This window comes from Eubalaena glacialis, chromosome 19 (assembly GCF_028564815.1).
Source record: "Eubalaena glacialis isolate mEubGla1 chromosome 19, mEubGla1.1.hap2.+ XY, whole genome shotgun sequence".
NCBI classification, from domain to species: Eukaryota; Metazoa; Chordata; class Mammalia; order Artiodactyla; family Balaenidae; genus Eubalaena; species Eubalaena glacialis.
Window position 1 is genome coordinate 51845957 of NC_083734.1, and position 15161 is coordinate 51861117.

Below are 15161 nucleotides of genomic sequence, written 5' to 3' on the forward strand. Positions count from 1 at the left end.
TGACACAGTCCCTTCCCAGGGGTGGGGGCACAAACCCAGTGTGTCCCCACCACCCTGGGCTGGCATCTGCAACCTGGACCAGGCCTGGGCACAGACGTCAGGCCACCTGACACACCAACTTTAATATGTTTGACTTGAGGAGGGTGCCTTTTCCTAAGGTGGGCAGCACCTCCGGCTCCCTACTTCAGGGAGTGGCCGTCTGCAGATGGACACAGCCAGATGGACCCTTATGGCCACAGCTGGGCCCAGAAGGCAGGGGTGGCCTCAGCTGTCAGAAGGCTCCAGCAGAAAAGGCTGGGGCCGATCCTCAGCCTCTTGCCCTCTTAGTGTCCAGCTAGGGCCAAGAGCAGAGAGGGCCTTAAAGCCCCCCAGGCCCCTGGCATCCACCCTGGAGCTCTCAGGAAACTGTTCCTTTCCTGGGGTGCTGGGGGATGGGCAGGCTTGGCCATTTGGAGGGTCCACCTCCCACTCCACCCAGCCAGGCCCCTCTGGCGCTACCAGGGAAAGCACGCCCACCTCCGCATGTCTAGACAGCCAGCCCTAGATGCTAGAGCCCAGCCTGGGCTCCTGCCAGCACACTACCTGCTGCCATGGTGACCAGCGCGTGCACCAGGCTCAGTGCCCGGGCAACACTGATGCTGGTGGTGTGAGTTGGCACAGGTGCTGTGTCTGTGCAGGCTGGGGGAAGGGGCCCTCCCTGCCTCAGCTGGCCTGGAGCCTGGAAACTGGGAAATGGCCCAGGATGGAGGCCAGGACAGCCCCACCGGCTGAGGGACCTCCACGGTCACACCTTTCCCAGACTGAAGTCTTGGCCCCCTGCGCTGAGCAATGCCAGACAGACCCTTCCCGCAGGGCAGTGAGTCTCTGGGAATTACTCCTCACAGAGGAAATCCCCGGCACCCCACCCCACTTTCCAGAGCCTGCGCCTCAGCCCCAGGCCCTGACCAGCTGCTGCTCTGGTTGGCATTCCTGTCCCACCCCATCCCGGGTACTCTGCCCCTCCCATGGCCAGGCCTCTGCCATCCCCCTTTGGCCCTCTGCCCCCAGACTTCTTGGCCCCGCAAGGAGGTGAGGGCCACTCTGCTGGTCCAGGTGCTGCTGGGCACAGCCTGAGGCCCTGATTTCTTCACTCCTGGGCCCATCACCTTCTCCTGGGGTCCAGCTTGGCAGGCACCCAGGGCCCAGCCTCCTGCATTGTGCCTGAAACGGGCCCACAGCTTGGTGTCCTCATGATTTTTTCATGGCAGAGCTCTCCGCTGCCCCACAGTTCCACTTACATGGGCGGGCGGGGGCCTAGGTTGGTTTACTAGAGGCCTGCAGGCGGTTTAGGGTGACAGTTCCCCTCAGCAGGGCAGAAGGGAGGGGGCTCACACATCTCAGACTGCGCTGTGTGTGCAAACACTGGGGGTGCCCAGCCTGTGCCTCCCACTTGCTCCATGTGAAAATCCACACCCACCACCATCTCTCAAGACACCTCCCTTCCCCCACCCTATACCCCCCTCAAGACCCTCGTCTTCACACACACACACACCCAGATACACACTGTCTTGGCAAAGCAGCTCCTTGAAAACCTCTCCTGCCTGGTCCCCCTCCCGCTTCAAGCAGAGAGCTGCTGGCTGGGCTGGGGAGGCCGCCACTTAGGGCTTTTAGGGTACAAAGCTGGTGCAGTCTCCTGGCTTTTGTCTCTTGTAAAACCATAAGGTCAGGGGGCGGGGAGAGGGGGAGATGAGGGCTATATCCGGCAGGAGAGGGGAGGGAGAGACCAGAGGCCTCTGGAACCCAGCAAGGCCGAAAGTTCCCGAAGGGACCACAAGGACAGGATTGAGGGCATCTCAGCAAGCTCAGATGTCCCATGACCACTGGGCAATCTTCCAGCACCCAAACCTTAGGACCTTTGCACATTCCTGGGACAAGAGAGGACCACTTGCAATATCTGAGAGTGAGCCCCAGCTGCATGGGGCTGAGTGAGGACCAGGTCAACTTCATCAAAATATGGATATTTACTGCCCACCTGGGCTTGCAGACACACAGGTGCCCAAGATGTGTCAATACCTGGCATGGACAACCAGGAGCTCACAACTCTGCAGGTGACCATGGCAGCCTCTGCCCAGCCCCTGTCTATGTGCACCTTCACACACATGCCCAGACATGCATGCACACAGACACACACACAGTGACACCCGTGCACAATGCCAAATCTATCTGCAGAGGCTCAGCTCATCGTGAAAGAACCAGATTTCTCATGTCAAATAATCACAGGCACTTATTAAGTACCTACTGTGTGCCAGAAATCTTGCTGGGGATCCAAAAAGGAATAAACTCCATCTCTGACTTCTGGGCCAAAACAGAAATGGACCATTGCCTTCTACAGTCAAACAGGCTCTGCACGTGGTCACCTTCCTTTGTCAAATGGCTCCCATGGGGACAGTGTCATGCCACTTAGCTCGAGGCATTAGTGCTGGTCTGCTTCTAATAAAAATCTTCTCACCTATAGGTGATGCTATAAACGGTGCAGAGAACAGGAGAGAGGCCCTGGGGATTAAGTATGTCATAGGTTAGGACAACTAAATGCAATACAGATCCTGGATTAGGTCAGGGAAAAATGCTATGTAGGACTTTATTGGGACAACTGTCATCACTGAAATTTAGATTGCAGATTAGATGAACTGTGCCATATTGATGTGAAATTGCCGGATTTTGGTTGCTGTACTGTGGTTATACAAGACAATGTCCCTGTTCTTAGGAAAAAGACACTGAAATATTAAGGAGTAAAGGGCAGGACGTCTGAGACTGACTCCCAAATGGTTTAGAAATGAAAAGCGAAAGATAAAAAGAAAATAAGGCAAGTGTGACAAATGGTAAAAATTTATTAAGTTTTTAATAAATTCTCAAAAAAATTTAAAAATAAGGCAAGTGTGACAAATGGTAAAATAAGGCAAATGTGACAAATGGTAAAAATTTATTAAGTTTTTATTAAGTTCTCAAAAAAATTTAAAAACCATAATAACTAGAATTTAAAATCCCACTGCAGGGTCAGAAGAAGTCAGATATTCCAGGAAGTTAAAAAAGATAAATAGAAGAAAAATAAGACTATTAAAGGATTCAACTAGGAGATATGACCAGCCAATTAATAGAAATCCCCAAACAAAAGAACAGAAAAAAAATAAAACAGGAAAGAGGGAAATTATGAAAAAAATAACACAAGAAAATTCCCAAGAACTGAAGGACATTGAGGGCCTAGGGCCTAGAAGTGACCAAGACAAGAATGAGGTCTTCAGCACGGGTACCCTAGAAATCTCAGATAGGCTGGAAAAAAGGGAAAAGCCCAAACGCTTGTGGAGAAACACAAAAAACCATGAACGCTGGATCGGGACTTAAATGACAACCATTTCCCAAGAGCAACCGTAGGAAGAGTCAGGGAGTCAAGCCTTCAAAGTCTGAGGGAACATGGGACTTCCCTGGTGGTCCCGTGGTTAAGACTCATTGTTTCCACTGCAGGGGGCACAGGTTTGTTCCCTGGTCAGGGAACTAAGATCCTGCATGCTGCACGGTGCGGCCACACACACAAAAAAATCTGAGGGAATATTATCATCTCGAAACTCCCTCCCTTGTTCCCAGGTAGGTAAAACACGGGCACCTGCAGATATGCAAACTCAACTCCTACTTACAGGCCCCAGGCCTGTCCCTTTCCAGCTGGGTGGCTCCCTGCCCCACCCCCCCATGCTTAGTCTGTGCCCGGGCAAAGTGGGGAAGAGAATGTTGTGAGCAGGAGTGGGTCTGTGAGTCTGCTCAGCACTGCTAACCTTGGCTGGCTCCTGTGGGTCAGGGCTGCTCCTGGGGGCTGGCTCCCTGAGACAATTCACTCACACAGGCCCTGGTAGACACACAGGTAGGGCCGACCCACCTGTCACCCAGGGAGGTAGAGGTACAGCTCTGGCCACCAGCCCATGGGCATCCTCTGTCCTTCCCCAGGAATGACCTAACCCCAACCTGGCTCTCTCTGCCCCCCACCCATCCACCTTCAGGGTGTTCCGTGTCTCTCTGCTGCCCTGGTGTGGCAATCCAGGTCCCCCGGAGGCTGCATCCCTGCCGGCCCCCTCTCCCACCTTCCTGGGGCTAGCCCAGTCCCAAATGACCTAGCCCCACAGCTCACAGCCCTTGGGCAGCCCCTGGAGAAGTGGAATGAACTCACACCCCTTTGTCCCCCAACCTCCGCCTCCCCACAGCCAGCAGGGTGTGTATAGTTGGGGGAGGGGGCTCACAGTCCCACCCCCTCCAATCCTGCTGTGTGACCTGGAACGAACCTCAGCCTCTCTGAGCCTCCCTCTCCTCTCTGAATTGGTTATCTATGGCCATCTGCCCAGGTGGCCTAGCTGCTGAAATAACCCAGTGTGTCCAATGAGCAGACAGCATGGCAGCTGGCATCTAAACCCTCCCAGGGAACCAGCTGTGTATTCAACAGACACAGTCAGGTCCAGGGTCTGCCCTAGCTTTGGGGTCCCTCTGTGGGTGCTGTCTGCTCCCTGAACGGAAGGTACAGGGACATAGGTGTGGGCTGGCCCTGCCTGGCTGAGTGGAGGCCCTGGCCCTCCCCTCTTCCGTTGCCCTGGGTGCTGGCTGACCCCAATCCCACCTTGTCACCCTGTGTCAGCACCAGCTGAGGTCACCGGCCACTCCCAAGCCGCTCCCTGTCACCCTCGGGCGGCAGTGACTCAGGGGCCACTGGCAGCATCTTCCCCAGCCCGAGTCAATGGCTGCGAGGGTCGTCCGGGCGCTGGGGAGGGCCAGGGTAGTTGGGATGGGGCGGCAGGTGCGGCCCCGACTCCTCTCCCGGCCCAGGGCGCTTAGCCGCGATAGCGGGACCCACCTGGCGGCCCACCTGGGAATGACAGCAGCCTGCTTCAGAGCTGGGCGCTCGGGGCCGCCGCCGCCGGCCAGAGCGCCATCTCCTGGCCCAGGCCGCCGAGCTCTCCCCGCGTCGCAGGGCCCCGGGTGCCGTGCGCTGCCCGCAAACCGCCGGGGCAGAGGAGATGCGGCTTGTGCGGTGCAGGGGAGGGGGCTCTGACCCCAGGTCTGAAACCAGCTAACGGAGGGGGCGCAGAATGGCCGCGGGTGGCAGGGCGCCCCAGGCCTCCGGCCCTGGTTGGCACTGGTTCGGTGGCAGCCTGTTCCGCACTCCCTCGGCCGCCCGCTGGACCTAGTCTCCCTGGGACTCCCGCGCTGACACCAAAGGGCTCAGAGAAAGCTGGTGCTGGGGTCAGGCTCCCGGAGGTGGAGGCGGGCCGGGGCGCGGGAAGGTGCACGCTAGGACTCGTGGCCCGGGAACCGCCCCGGGACCAAATTAGGACATGCGGCCCTGGGCCCAAGCCGGGTGTGAGTGCCCGGAGTCCTGCCCCCAGCCCGCCAGAGCTGTGCGTCCCAAACCGGCTGGAGTGGGCGGGGCTGAGAGCAGCAGGGCCCGCCCCCTGGGCGCCGCTTCCCTGGGAAGTCCGAAACCGGGAAGGAGAGCGCCGGGAAGGCCTGGGTGACCGGTGCGGAGCCGGGGCTCGACCTCAGCCCTGACCTCACCTCCTTCCACTCTGCCCACTCCAGCTGCAGCCTTTGGAGCAGTGGCAGGGAGGACAGAGCACCCAGAGCGGGGGCCTCCTGTCCGTGTCTTACCCTGATCCACCTCCTGGTCTTCCGTGTGGCGCCAGGTGTCCCGGGGGTGGGGACACCTGTCGTGGCAGCCCTGATCTTGTCCAGCTCAAGAGAGTTTGGCTGGTCGGGCGAGCTCCCCGCAGCACCGTGCCAGAGCAGGAAGTGCAGGAGGGGTGCCCCACCCTTGTCCCCTGCAGCCCCCATGAGCCTACCAGCTTGGGGGCTGGGAGAAGGTCCCTGAGGGCAGTCAGGCCTCTGCTCCCTTCCCTCTCAGCTCTAGAGCCATATCCTCTCTTTGAATATTGGAGTCAGGGTTGGGGGAACAGCTCGGCAGTTCCCCTGTCCCCCTTCTGACTCTCAGGGAAGGCCCTTCCCTCTTTCAGGGCTGGAGCCCTACTCTCTCCATTCCTTCTGCCTACATTCTTGCTTCCTTCCCCTGTATAGGTACCAGGGGACACCAGCTTCACCTTGTGTCCAGAGAACCTACACTCTGGGGCAGAGGGCAGGGACAAACTGAATAACCAACATTCAGGTGGGAGGTGGGGACTTGCCCCAAGGCCAGGGGATGACCTGGAGGCCTGCAGGGAGGAGGTGGCCAACGGGAAAAACTTTCTGGGCAGGTGCTGGTCCTGGGCTGGAGGGCAGTGAGTGAGAGGTATAGTAGGTGAAAGGGTGGAGGGTCAGGCAGAGCTTGCCATGAAAGCCTCCAGCAACAGAGTAAGGGGCTCAGGTTCTATCTTGAGGCAGTGGGTGGCATGGGGAGCAGGGTGATGTGATTTGTAATATTAATTGTGGGGAAGCAGGAGGCTGGCAGCTGGACTGGACACAGGTCAGGGATGTGCAGAGTGTGCCATGGTCTGGCGGGCACCCTGGTTTCTGACTTTTTTTTTTTGGCCACACCGTGGGCCATGCGGGATCTTAGTTCCCTGACCAGGGATGAAACCCATGCCCCTGCATTGGGCGTATGAAGCCTTAACCACTGGACCGCCAGGGGAGCCCCTGGTTTCTGGCTTTAGCCACATGCTGAGGTAGAACTGTCATGAAGCAGCTGGAGGCCTGGACTCCTGGGTTTAATCCTTAGTTTCCCTTTGCAATCTGTGGACACAGCTCACCAAGAGTAAGAACTATGCAGAGGTGAAAAGTGGTGACCTCCGGGGGCAGGACCCACACAGGTGGGCAATGTGTGCTCTTGGCCGTGTGTGCAGCAAAGATGAAGAGCAGACTGTGACCATTTCTGGACCACTGTGCCAGGTCCAGCAGCCTGCTCAGTGGTGTAGGCAGCGCTGTCACTGTCCCCCAAGGCCCAGTGGAACAAGGCCTGGGGGTGTGCCCTTGGAAGCAGAGTAAGGAGGCCGCTGCTCCTGGTAATCTCAGGTCTGACACACAGAGGCGCTGAGTGAGTACAGCTTAATCATCATCGAAACCTGAATGCCTGGGGACATTGAGGCCAGAGGTCTGGAAAACCTCAGTGGTGAGGCGTGGGGAAAGTTCACTGGGCCACCCAATGGTCTCCTGTCCCCAGACCTATCATCCAGTGCAGGAGGGGCACCAGCCTCAGAGCCTCTGGTGGGCCACACACCCCTCACATCATTGGCCCATCTTCTTTACAGAAGTTGAGGCTCAGAACTCAGGTCCTAACTCCCAACCCAGTGTTCTTCCAAAGGCCTCCTTGGTTCCTGCTGCACCACAGTGGGGAGATGGGAACCTCCAATAAACTCCAGTGGGGCCTGTCTTCAAAATGCCTGGAGCCCTCCACTGCCGGAGCAGTGAAGCCTTGGCCTGGGTGTCTCTGTGTACCTGACACCCCAACTTCATGTGGGGGGTGCACACTGCGAGCCTCAGTTTCCCTGCCTTATTCAGTGAGGACTGGATGACACACGAAGAGGCCTGGCCCAGTGCATCCTGGCACAGAACAAATGGCAGGGTTGAGCACAGAGCACCTGACAACTCACCAATGCCTAAGTGCCCGAGCAGCTGGCCGCCAGGGAGGCTCCGCAGGGCGTGGGGCTGGAGCCCTGGCCTCCAGGGTGCCTTGGGATATATGGACCTTCCATGACTGTCTGTAAAGTGCCGGCAGGAGAACAAGCCCCACTGGACACTTAGACCAGAGACAGAAATGTGTGGCCCTGACTCTGTTCATTGACCTGAAACTCACAGGCAGGCTGGCCAAGCCAGCAGTAAGCTGACCTTGCCTACCAGGGCAGCCTGGGGACCCTTGTTCCAAGCAGACAAAGCCACTCCAGAGGCTGCCCCTGCCCCAGTGGGAGCCAGCCCAGTGCCCTGGAGAAGGCTTTAGGTGGCAGAACACTCATCTTGCATTTGATCCACAAGCCTGAGAGAATAGGACAGTGAGCTGAGGGTAGGGAAACTTTGGTTTTCCTTGGCTTTTTTTTTTTTTTTGGCTGCGCCGCTCGGCACGTGGAACTTCCCTGACCAGGGATTGAACCCACACCCCCTGCAGTGGAAGCGTGGAGTCTTAACCACTGGACCACCAGGGAAGTCCTCCTTGGCATTTAAAAAATGAAGTTTTTATTAGGAGATAATTTTAGATTTACACAAATGTCGCAAAGACAGTATTAGCATTTCTGCAGACTCTACCCGGTTTCCCCTAATGTTAACATCTTACACAGTCATGGTACAATTGTACTGAGAGATTGACTTTGGTACTTAATTAATTAAACCCCAGACTTTATTCGGATTTCACCAGTTCTTCCACTACCGTCTTCTTTTGTGTTCCAGGATCCAACCCAGGATCCCACGTTGTATTTGGAGGGAGGGGAAGGAAAGACAGAAGCAAAGGCCCAAAGGGGGACTCATTACCAAGTTCCCTACCCTGTCTGCCTGGCAAGTAACTGGCTAGTTGGGAGGTGGAGAGAAGCAGGAGGCAGGGGTGGGGTGATGGGCTGGGGGTCAGGCTACCAGGTGCAGAGGTGACCTGGATCCCGGGAAGCATCCCTGGAGGCTGGAGCAAGGAGACGACAGGCTGGTGTGGGTGTCAGAGGGAGGGACAAGGGAAGGACCCTGAGCTGAGGTTGCCTGGCAGTGTCCAGGGCTGGGGAGGCCTGGGGCTAAGTCTCAGCTACGCCAGACTTCCTTGCAAGGTGATGCCACCTCCCTGCACCACTGTCTTCTCAGCCCTTAAATGGATGGAAGATGAAACGAGATGCAGCAAAGTCACAATAAATGCACCAAACCAGCACTGGGCTAAAAAACTCACATCATTTCTCTGAGCCCCAAGTCTCCATCCTCAAGATGGGAAAGACACACCCACTTTTGGGCAGAAGTGCAGCTGCTGACTCTCTCCCTCCTCCCAGGGCCTCCCTGCTCACCCAAGCCAGGGGCTGCCACATCCGTGTGGTCCCCTCCCAAGGGGCTCCAGGGCCTCTCCAGCTTCAGGAGGGCTGAGGGCGGCCGTGCGCTTCCATGAGCACAGCCCTGAAATGACCTTGGGCGAGGCTTCGCACTGCCCGGTTGCAAAACAGAAAAATCTCAGCGCAGACTGCGGCGTTCCCCAACCCCCTGTGCGGGGCTTGGAGGTCTTGCTCTATCTGGGGCCCGTTCCCTGGACCCACGGCGTCCACTTACTCCTGGTTCCAGATGGTGCTTCCCAGGAGGGTCGTCGCCCACTGCCCGCCCCCCCACCGCCAAGTCTCCAGCTCCGCGTCCCCCCGCCCGGGCCACGTGACCTCTGGGCCCGCGCGCATCCCCACCCTGCACTCTCGCAGCCGGGCGTGACGCGATGTAGCGGGGGTCTCCCGGACCCGCGGAGGCCCGCGGTGAGGGTAGGAGCGGCTGCCGGTCCCCTCCCCGCCCCGCCTCCTCGAAGGCGCCGGGGCCGCCCCGCCCCCCCGCCACCGCCCCTTTGTTCCGCCGGCCAATCCGCGGCCTCCTTGACTAAATAAGGCTAGGAGCGCGCCCAGCGCCCCCAGTCCATTACTTCCGCCCCCCGCCCGGCCGGTGACTCAGGGCCGGCGGCGGGCGGGGACGGGGCTGCCCAGGCTGCGGCTTCCCGGGCGGCGGGCGGGGCTCCGTCGGCGCCGAAATGGCCAAATATGGCCGCGCCGCGCGCCACCGCCCCGCACCCGGACACCTGCGGCCGCACCTTGACCCCCGCCCCACCGCGCCGGGTGACACAGCCGCGGAACTGGAAGCTGCTCCCCCACCCCAGCCCGCGCCAGGCCGGCTGAGAGCGCCCCTTCCCCTCCCCCGCAGCCCGGCCCTGAGGGGGCAAGCCCCGGAAATCTCGGGGCTCCCAGGCCCCGCCCCACTTCCCCCCACAACCCTTCGGCCGTGCACCCAGCGCCCTGCGGACTGCAAGGTGGGAAAGAAGGAAGGGGGGACGGGGACAGAGGTCCAACGGCCTCTGCCCCCTCCCCATCTGTCCCACGAAGCAGCTCGGGCACACCAGACAAAGGAGTGCCAGAGAGAACTGGAGCCCGAGGAGGGGAGGCCCCCGCAGTCGAGGGAGCCTGAGTGGAATGCGGGGTGGGCAGACACAGGACGCGACGCCTTGGATACTGGATACTTCCCACTTCCTGTGTGTGACATCTTGGGACCCCCAAGTGTTGCAGGCTTCTTCGCACACTGACGCCCCCACCTGGGGGTTGAAGGCCGGTGGTTGTGCCCAGGAGCGCCTGTAAGGGTGGGTTTTCCGGAGGCCCAGCCCCAGGTTCTTCCATGGGTGGAGCACACACCTGATGGACAGCAGCCTTGCCCTACACCCTTGGAAAGTCTGGCGAGTCTGGGACCCAGCTAGGCCTGGTGGCATGGGTGGCCATAGGCATGGCCTTGGCATCTGGGTGACTGCAGTCCGCAGGTGGGCTGGGCGGCTGCTTTACCTGCCTAGCCCAAGGTAGATGTGGACACCAGCTGACCTTTCAGGGCTCTTGGGGCGCCCGGCCTCGCCCCCCATCAAACACCAGCCCGGGTAGAGCCCAGCGCACCCGGACCTTGGACGAGTCCCCAGACTCACTCGGTCCGGCACCACTGCCACCCCTCATGGCCAGTGTGCTCTTACACGTGCCTCCTCTGATGTTTAATTCTGTACTGAGAAATCCCGAAAGCTTACAAGTAAGTCCAAGGAAACCGTAGTACCTGGTTCCCTCCGGGCATAACGAAAGCACTGGAAGCAGCAGGTGTGACCAGGACCCTGCCAGAGATGACAGGTCTTCAAGAGCAGGCTCCTGGGGAAAAGGGCGCGCCCTGGACCCGGGAAAACCACAGCCCCAGGGCCGCCGGGGTCCATTGGGTTTACTCCTAGTGTCATAAACAGAAGAGAGGGTTCCCCTCCTCAAGTTTAGGGGTGAGTTGACCGTTCAGGCAGTCAAAACTACTCTTCCCTGCCTCAGTTTCCCTACGATGCCCAAAGATGATTAAAGTGAAACAAAGCTCCACCCTCTCCCCAACGGACAGGGAGGGGGTGGCCCCAAACCCGGAGTGGAGCCCCCGCCTGGGGACAATCGGGCTTGCGGTTTGAGGGGCAGGATGTGTTGGGTGTGGTATAACGGGGCCAGTCTCTGCACCGTCAGGGACCCCGAGCGCCCCAACTCCGGCGGAGGGGTCTACGCGGTCATGGCTGCGCTAGGGGACGGGCGGCTCCTTTCCATCGTGACAGGGGCGAGGTCACGGCTCCCCGGGACTCCCCCGGACCATGGGGCCCGCACTGCCGCATGGGCAGCCGGCGGGGACCACCACCTTCCCCTCCCCCAGCCCGGCGCCGGGAACCCGCCTTCGCGGCCTGCAGATCCTCGGGGAGAAAGCTCGAAGGGGGCGCCCGGGGAGCAAAGCCCCTCTGCGGGGCCGGCCGCGGGCGCACACCCGGCTCCGAATGCCGCCCAGCCCCGGGCCAGGCAGTTTCGGGGTGCAGCCGGGCCCTCCCCAACAGCGCGCAGCAGTCCCGAGGCGGGGCCGGCGGGTCAGCTCCGCGGCATCCTCTGCACCCCGCCCTGCGATCCCCGGGGACGCCCACCCACCCCGCCCCCGCGCCGGCCCGCTCATAGTCTAGCTCGCTGGTTCTCGGGCGCGCGGGGGCGGAGCGGGCGGGGCGGTTGGGGGCGGTGCGGGTGGGGGGCGGGACCGGGTGCGGGGCCCCACGTGCCCCTGCCGGGCGGGCCAATGGGCGCCCGGCGTTCGGAAAGATCGCCATATATGGACATGTTCTGGGGCCGCGCGCGCCGCCGGCCCGCGCGCGCGCCCCGCTCCCCTTAAATACGGGCGGGGGAGGCCGTGGTCGATCTCACTCGCCGCAGCCGGCTCGCGTTCCGTGTCTCCTCGTCGCTCCTCTGCTCGTTTCTCCGCGTCCTACGGCCGCTTCCTTCGCCGGTAAGTGACCAGGCCTGCGTGGCCTGGCCCGGTATCCGGGCCCCCGCGCCCCTCCGCAGGCCCGCTTCTCGCTCCTGGCTCCAAAGGCCCGGCCGCGCCGACGCCGGGAACAAAGGGTGGCCGGGCGGGGCGGGGTGGGGTGGGTGAGCTGGGACGCGCCCCGGCGGGTCCATGGAGGGTTCAGTGGGGGTGCTGCCGGCGGAGGGGGCAGGGCGGGGCCGGGCGCGGGCCGCAGTACTGAGAGCCCCCGGCCGTGTCTCCGCGGAACGACGCTGCTGGGGGCGTTACATAAAAGGCGGCCCCGGTTGTAGACGGTTATTCTGCTGCCGGGGCGGCGGGTCGGGGGGGAGGCGGAACGTCTCGCGGCGAGGGCCTTTGTGCAGGGGCCGTTCCTGGGCTCCAGAGCGCGCCTGAGTTGGTTGCATTTTTTGAGTAGATCGCAATGGAAGAAGAAATCGCCGCGCTCGTCATCGACAATGGCTCTGGCATGTGCAAAGCGGGCTTTGCTGGGGATGACGCTCCCCGGGCCGTCTTCCCGTCCATCGTTGGGCGTCCCCGACACCAGGGCGTCATGGTGGGCATGGGGCAGAAGGACAGCTACGTGGGCGACGAGGCCCAGAGCAAGCGTGGCATCCTGACTCTCAAGTACCCCATTGAGCATGGCATCGTCACCAATTGGGACGACATGGAGAAGATCTGGCACCACACCTTCTACAACGAGCTGCGTGTGGCCCCCGAGGAGCACCCCGTGCTGCTGACGGAGGCCCCCCTGAACCCCAAGGCCAACCGTGAGAAGATGACCCAGGTAAGCGCGGCCGGGTCGATTGGGCTGTTCATTTGTTTCACAAGTCATTTCATGCTCAGTTTTGTTTTTTGAAATTCAAGTTTTTCTTTCACTATTTTCAGGGTTCTGTTCTTCTCCTGGCATTTCCTCCCTGAAGTCTCAAGGTTTCTTGTTTGTGTTTCTGCTTGTTTCTTTTTCTTTTCTTCACACATCACATTTGTGGCATGCTGGCATGGTGTGTGAGCATGGGGTGGCCCTGGGCTCCTTCCTTTGACTAAGAAGGTGTTGCTTCTTGCAGATCATGTTCGAGACTTTCAACACTCCGGCCATGTACGTGGCCATCCAGGCTGTGCTGTCCCTGTACGCTTCTGGCCGCACCACTGGTATAGTCATGGACTCTGGGGATGGGGTCACCCACACGGTGCCCATCTACGAGGGGTACGCCCTCCCCCACGCCATCCTGCGTCTGGACCTGGCTGGCCGGGACCTGACAGACTACCTCATGAAGATCCTCACAGAGCGTGGTTACAGCTTCACCACCACAGCCGAGCGGGAAATCGTGCGTGATATCAAGGAGAAGCTCTGCTACGTTGCCCTGGACTTCGAGCAGGAGATGGCCACCGCCGCGTCGTCCTCCTCTTTGGAGAAGAGCTATGAGCTGCCTGATGGTCAGGTGATCACCATCGGCAACGAGCGGTTCCGGTGTCCAGAGGCGCTCTTCCAGCCCTCCTTCTTGGGTAGGTGTCAGGCGGGCAGCATGACCTCCGTCTGAGGCTGTTGAGAGCCGAGGTGCCTTTCACCTTGAACGTGACCGCTGAGAGTGAGCTTTGTCTCTTAGGTATGGAGTCCTGTGGCATCCACGAGACTACCTTCAACTCTATCATGAAGTGTGATGTCGACATCCGGAAGGACCTCTATGCCAACACAGTGCTGTCTGGTGGGACCACCATGTATCCTGGCATCGCTGACAGGATGCAGAAGGAGATCACAGCTCTGGCCCCCAGCACAATGAAGATCAAGGTGAGTCAGAGGTGGTTGTGGGCTTGGGCCTGGAGGCCTTGCTGGGAAGACAGTGCCACTGACTAAAACCACGTTCTTGTTTTTCCAGATTATCGCTCCTCCCGAGCGCAAGTACTCGGTGTGGATCGGGGGCTCCATCCTGGCCTCGCTGTCCACCTTCCAGCAGATGTGGATCAGCAAGCAGGAGTACGACGAGTCGGGCCCCTCCATCGTCCACCGCAAATGCTTCTAAACGGACTGCGAGCAGATGCGTAGCATTTGCTGCATGAGTTAATTCAGAAGTATAAATTTGCCTTGGCAAATGTATACACCTCATGCTAGCCTCATGAAACTGGAATAAGCCTTTGAAAAGAAAATTGTCCTAGAAGCTTGTATCTGATATCAGCACTGGATTGTAGAACTTGTTGCTGATTTTGATCTTGTATTCAAGTTAACTCTTCCCTTGGTATATGTTTAATACCCTGTGCATATCTTTGATTTAAACCCCTAGTTACACGCGGCTCCGTCACTTTGTGGCTGAGGTGAGAACACATTTATGGAAGAGAAATCCAATGGCTTGATGAGAATCTGGGAGACCATGAGTCTCTCGATCTGTGCAGGGTATTAATGTGTCAGAGCTGCCTATTCCAGGATTTCTCTAGAGGCTGGCAGGAGTCCTGAACCAGTTGTCATTTCTGTTTTGCCGGTCTTACGGGGTTGGGAAGGTCCGAGCCTTAGGACTTGCTTTCCTTTCTTACCGAAGTTTTCCCGCCAGAACACCGTGGGTTGTTACTTACCTTGAGTTGGAAAACAGTTTGCATTCACACCTGTAAATTTATTCATTCTTTTAATTTATGTAAGGTTTTTGTACGCAATTCTCAATTCTCTAAGAGATGACAACAGATTTTGGTTTTCTACTGTCATGTGAGAACATTAGGCCCCAGCAATGCGTCATTGTGAGGAAATAAAAGTGCTGCAGTAAACTGATCAGTGCCTCCTGTTTTGGGGAATGGAAGGTTGGGTGAGGGTGGAACAACCTCGGCTCGAATTAGGCAACAGTTTGGTTTCTCCCAAACCAGAGGTGAACAATTGGTCCTAATGAGCATCTCTTCACAGCTGGAATCTGCCTCACCTTGTGGGCTTGTGGGCTTCTAGGGAAAGGAGACCCTGTCCGGGATTGGCCCCCAAGCTGGTGGAAGGAGGGGTCTTTTTATACTTGGTGTCCTCAATTTAGCGTAAGGCTGTGCTGCCATAGAAGCACTTTGGGCCACGAAGGGCATGGCTTTCTCCACACACAGGTAGTGGTGGGGTGGGACTTGTTCTTTGGTCAGCATATCAAAGTGGAACAACTGTGGGGTTAATAAAATAGAGCCTGACTGTTGAGCCATGGAACCTGTGATCCGATGATAGAAGTGTC

At 58.9% G+C, this 15161-nt stretch overlaps 1 protein-coding gene across 1 annotated transcript; it reads left to right on the plus strand.

Annotated features, from left to right (window-relative positions):
- The first annotated feature begins 11853 nt into the window (after nucleotides 1-11853).
- ACTG1 (actin gamma 1) lies at nucleotides 11854-14731 on the plus strand. The gene is made up of 5 exons (XM_061176585.1): nucleotides 11854-11961; nucleotides 12398-12766; nucleotides 13044-13482; nucleotides 13584-13765; nucleotides 13854-14731. The coding sequence occupies exons 2-5, from the start codon at nucleotides 12404-12406 to the stop codon at nucleotides 13995-13997; spliced, it is 1128 nt and encodes a 375-aa protein (XP_061032568.1). The 5' UTR covers nucleotides 11854-11961; nucleotides 12398-12403; the 3' UTR covers nucleotides 13998-14731.
- The last annotated feature ends 430 nt before the right edge of the window (nucleotides 14732-15161 follow it).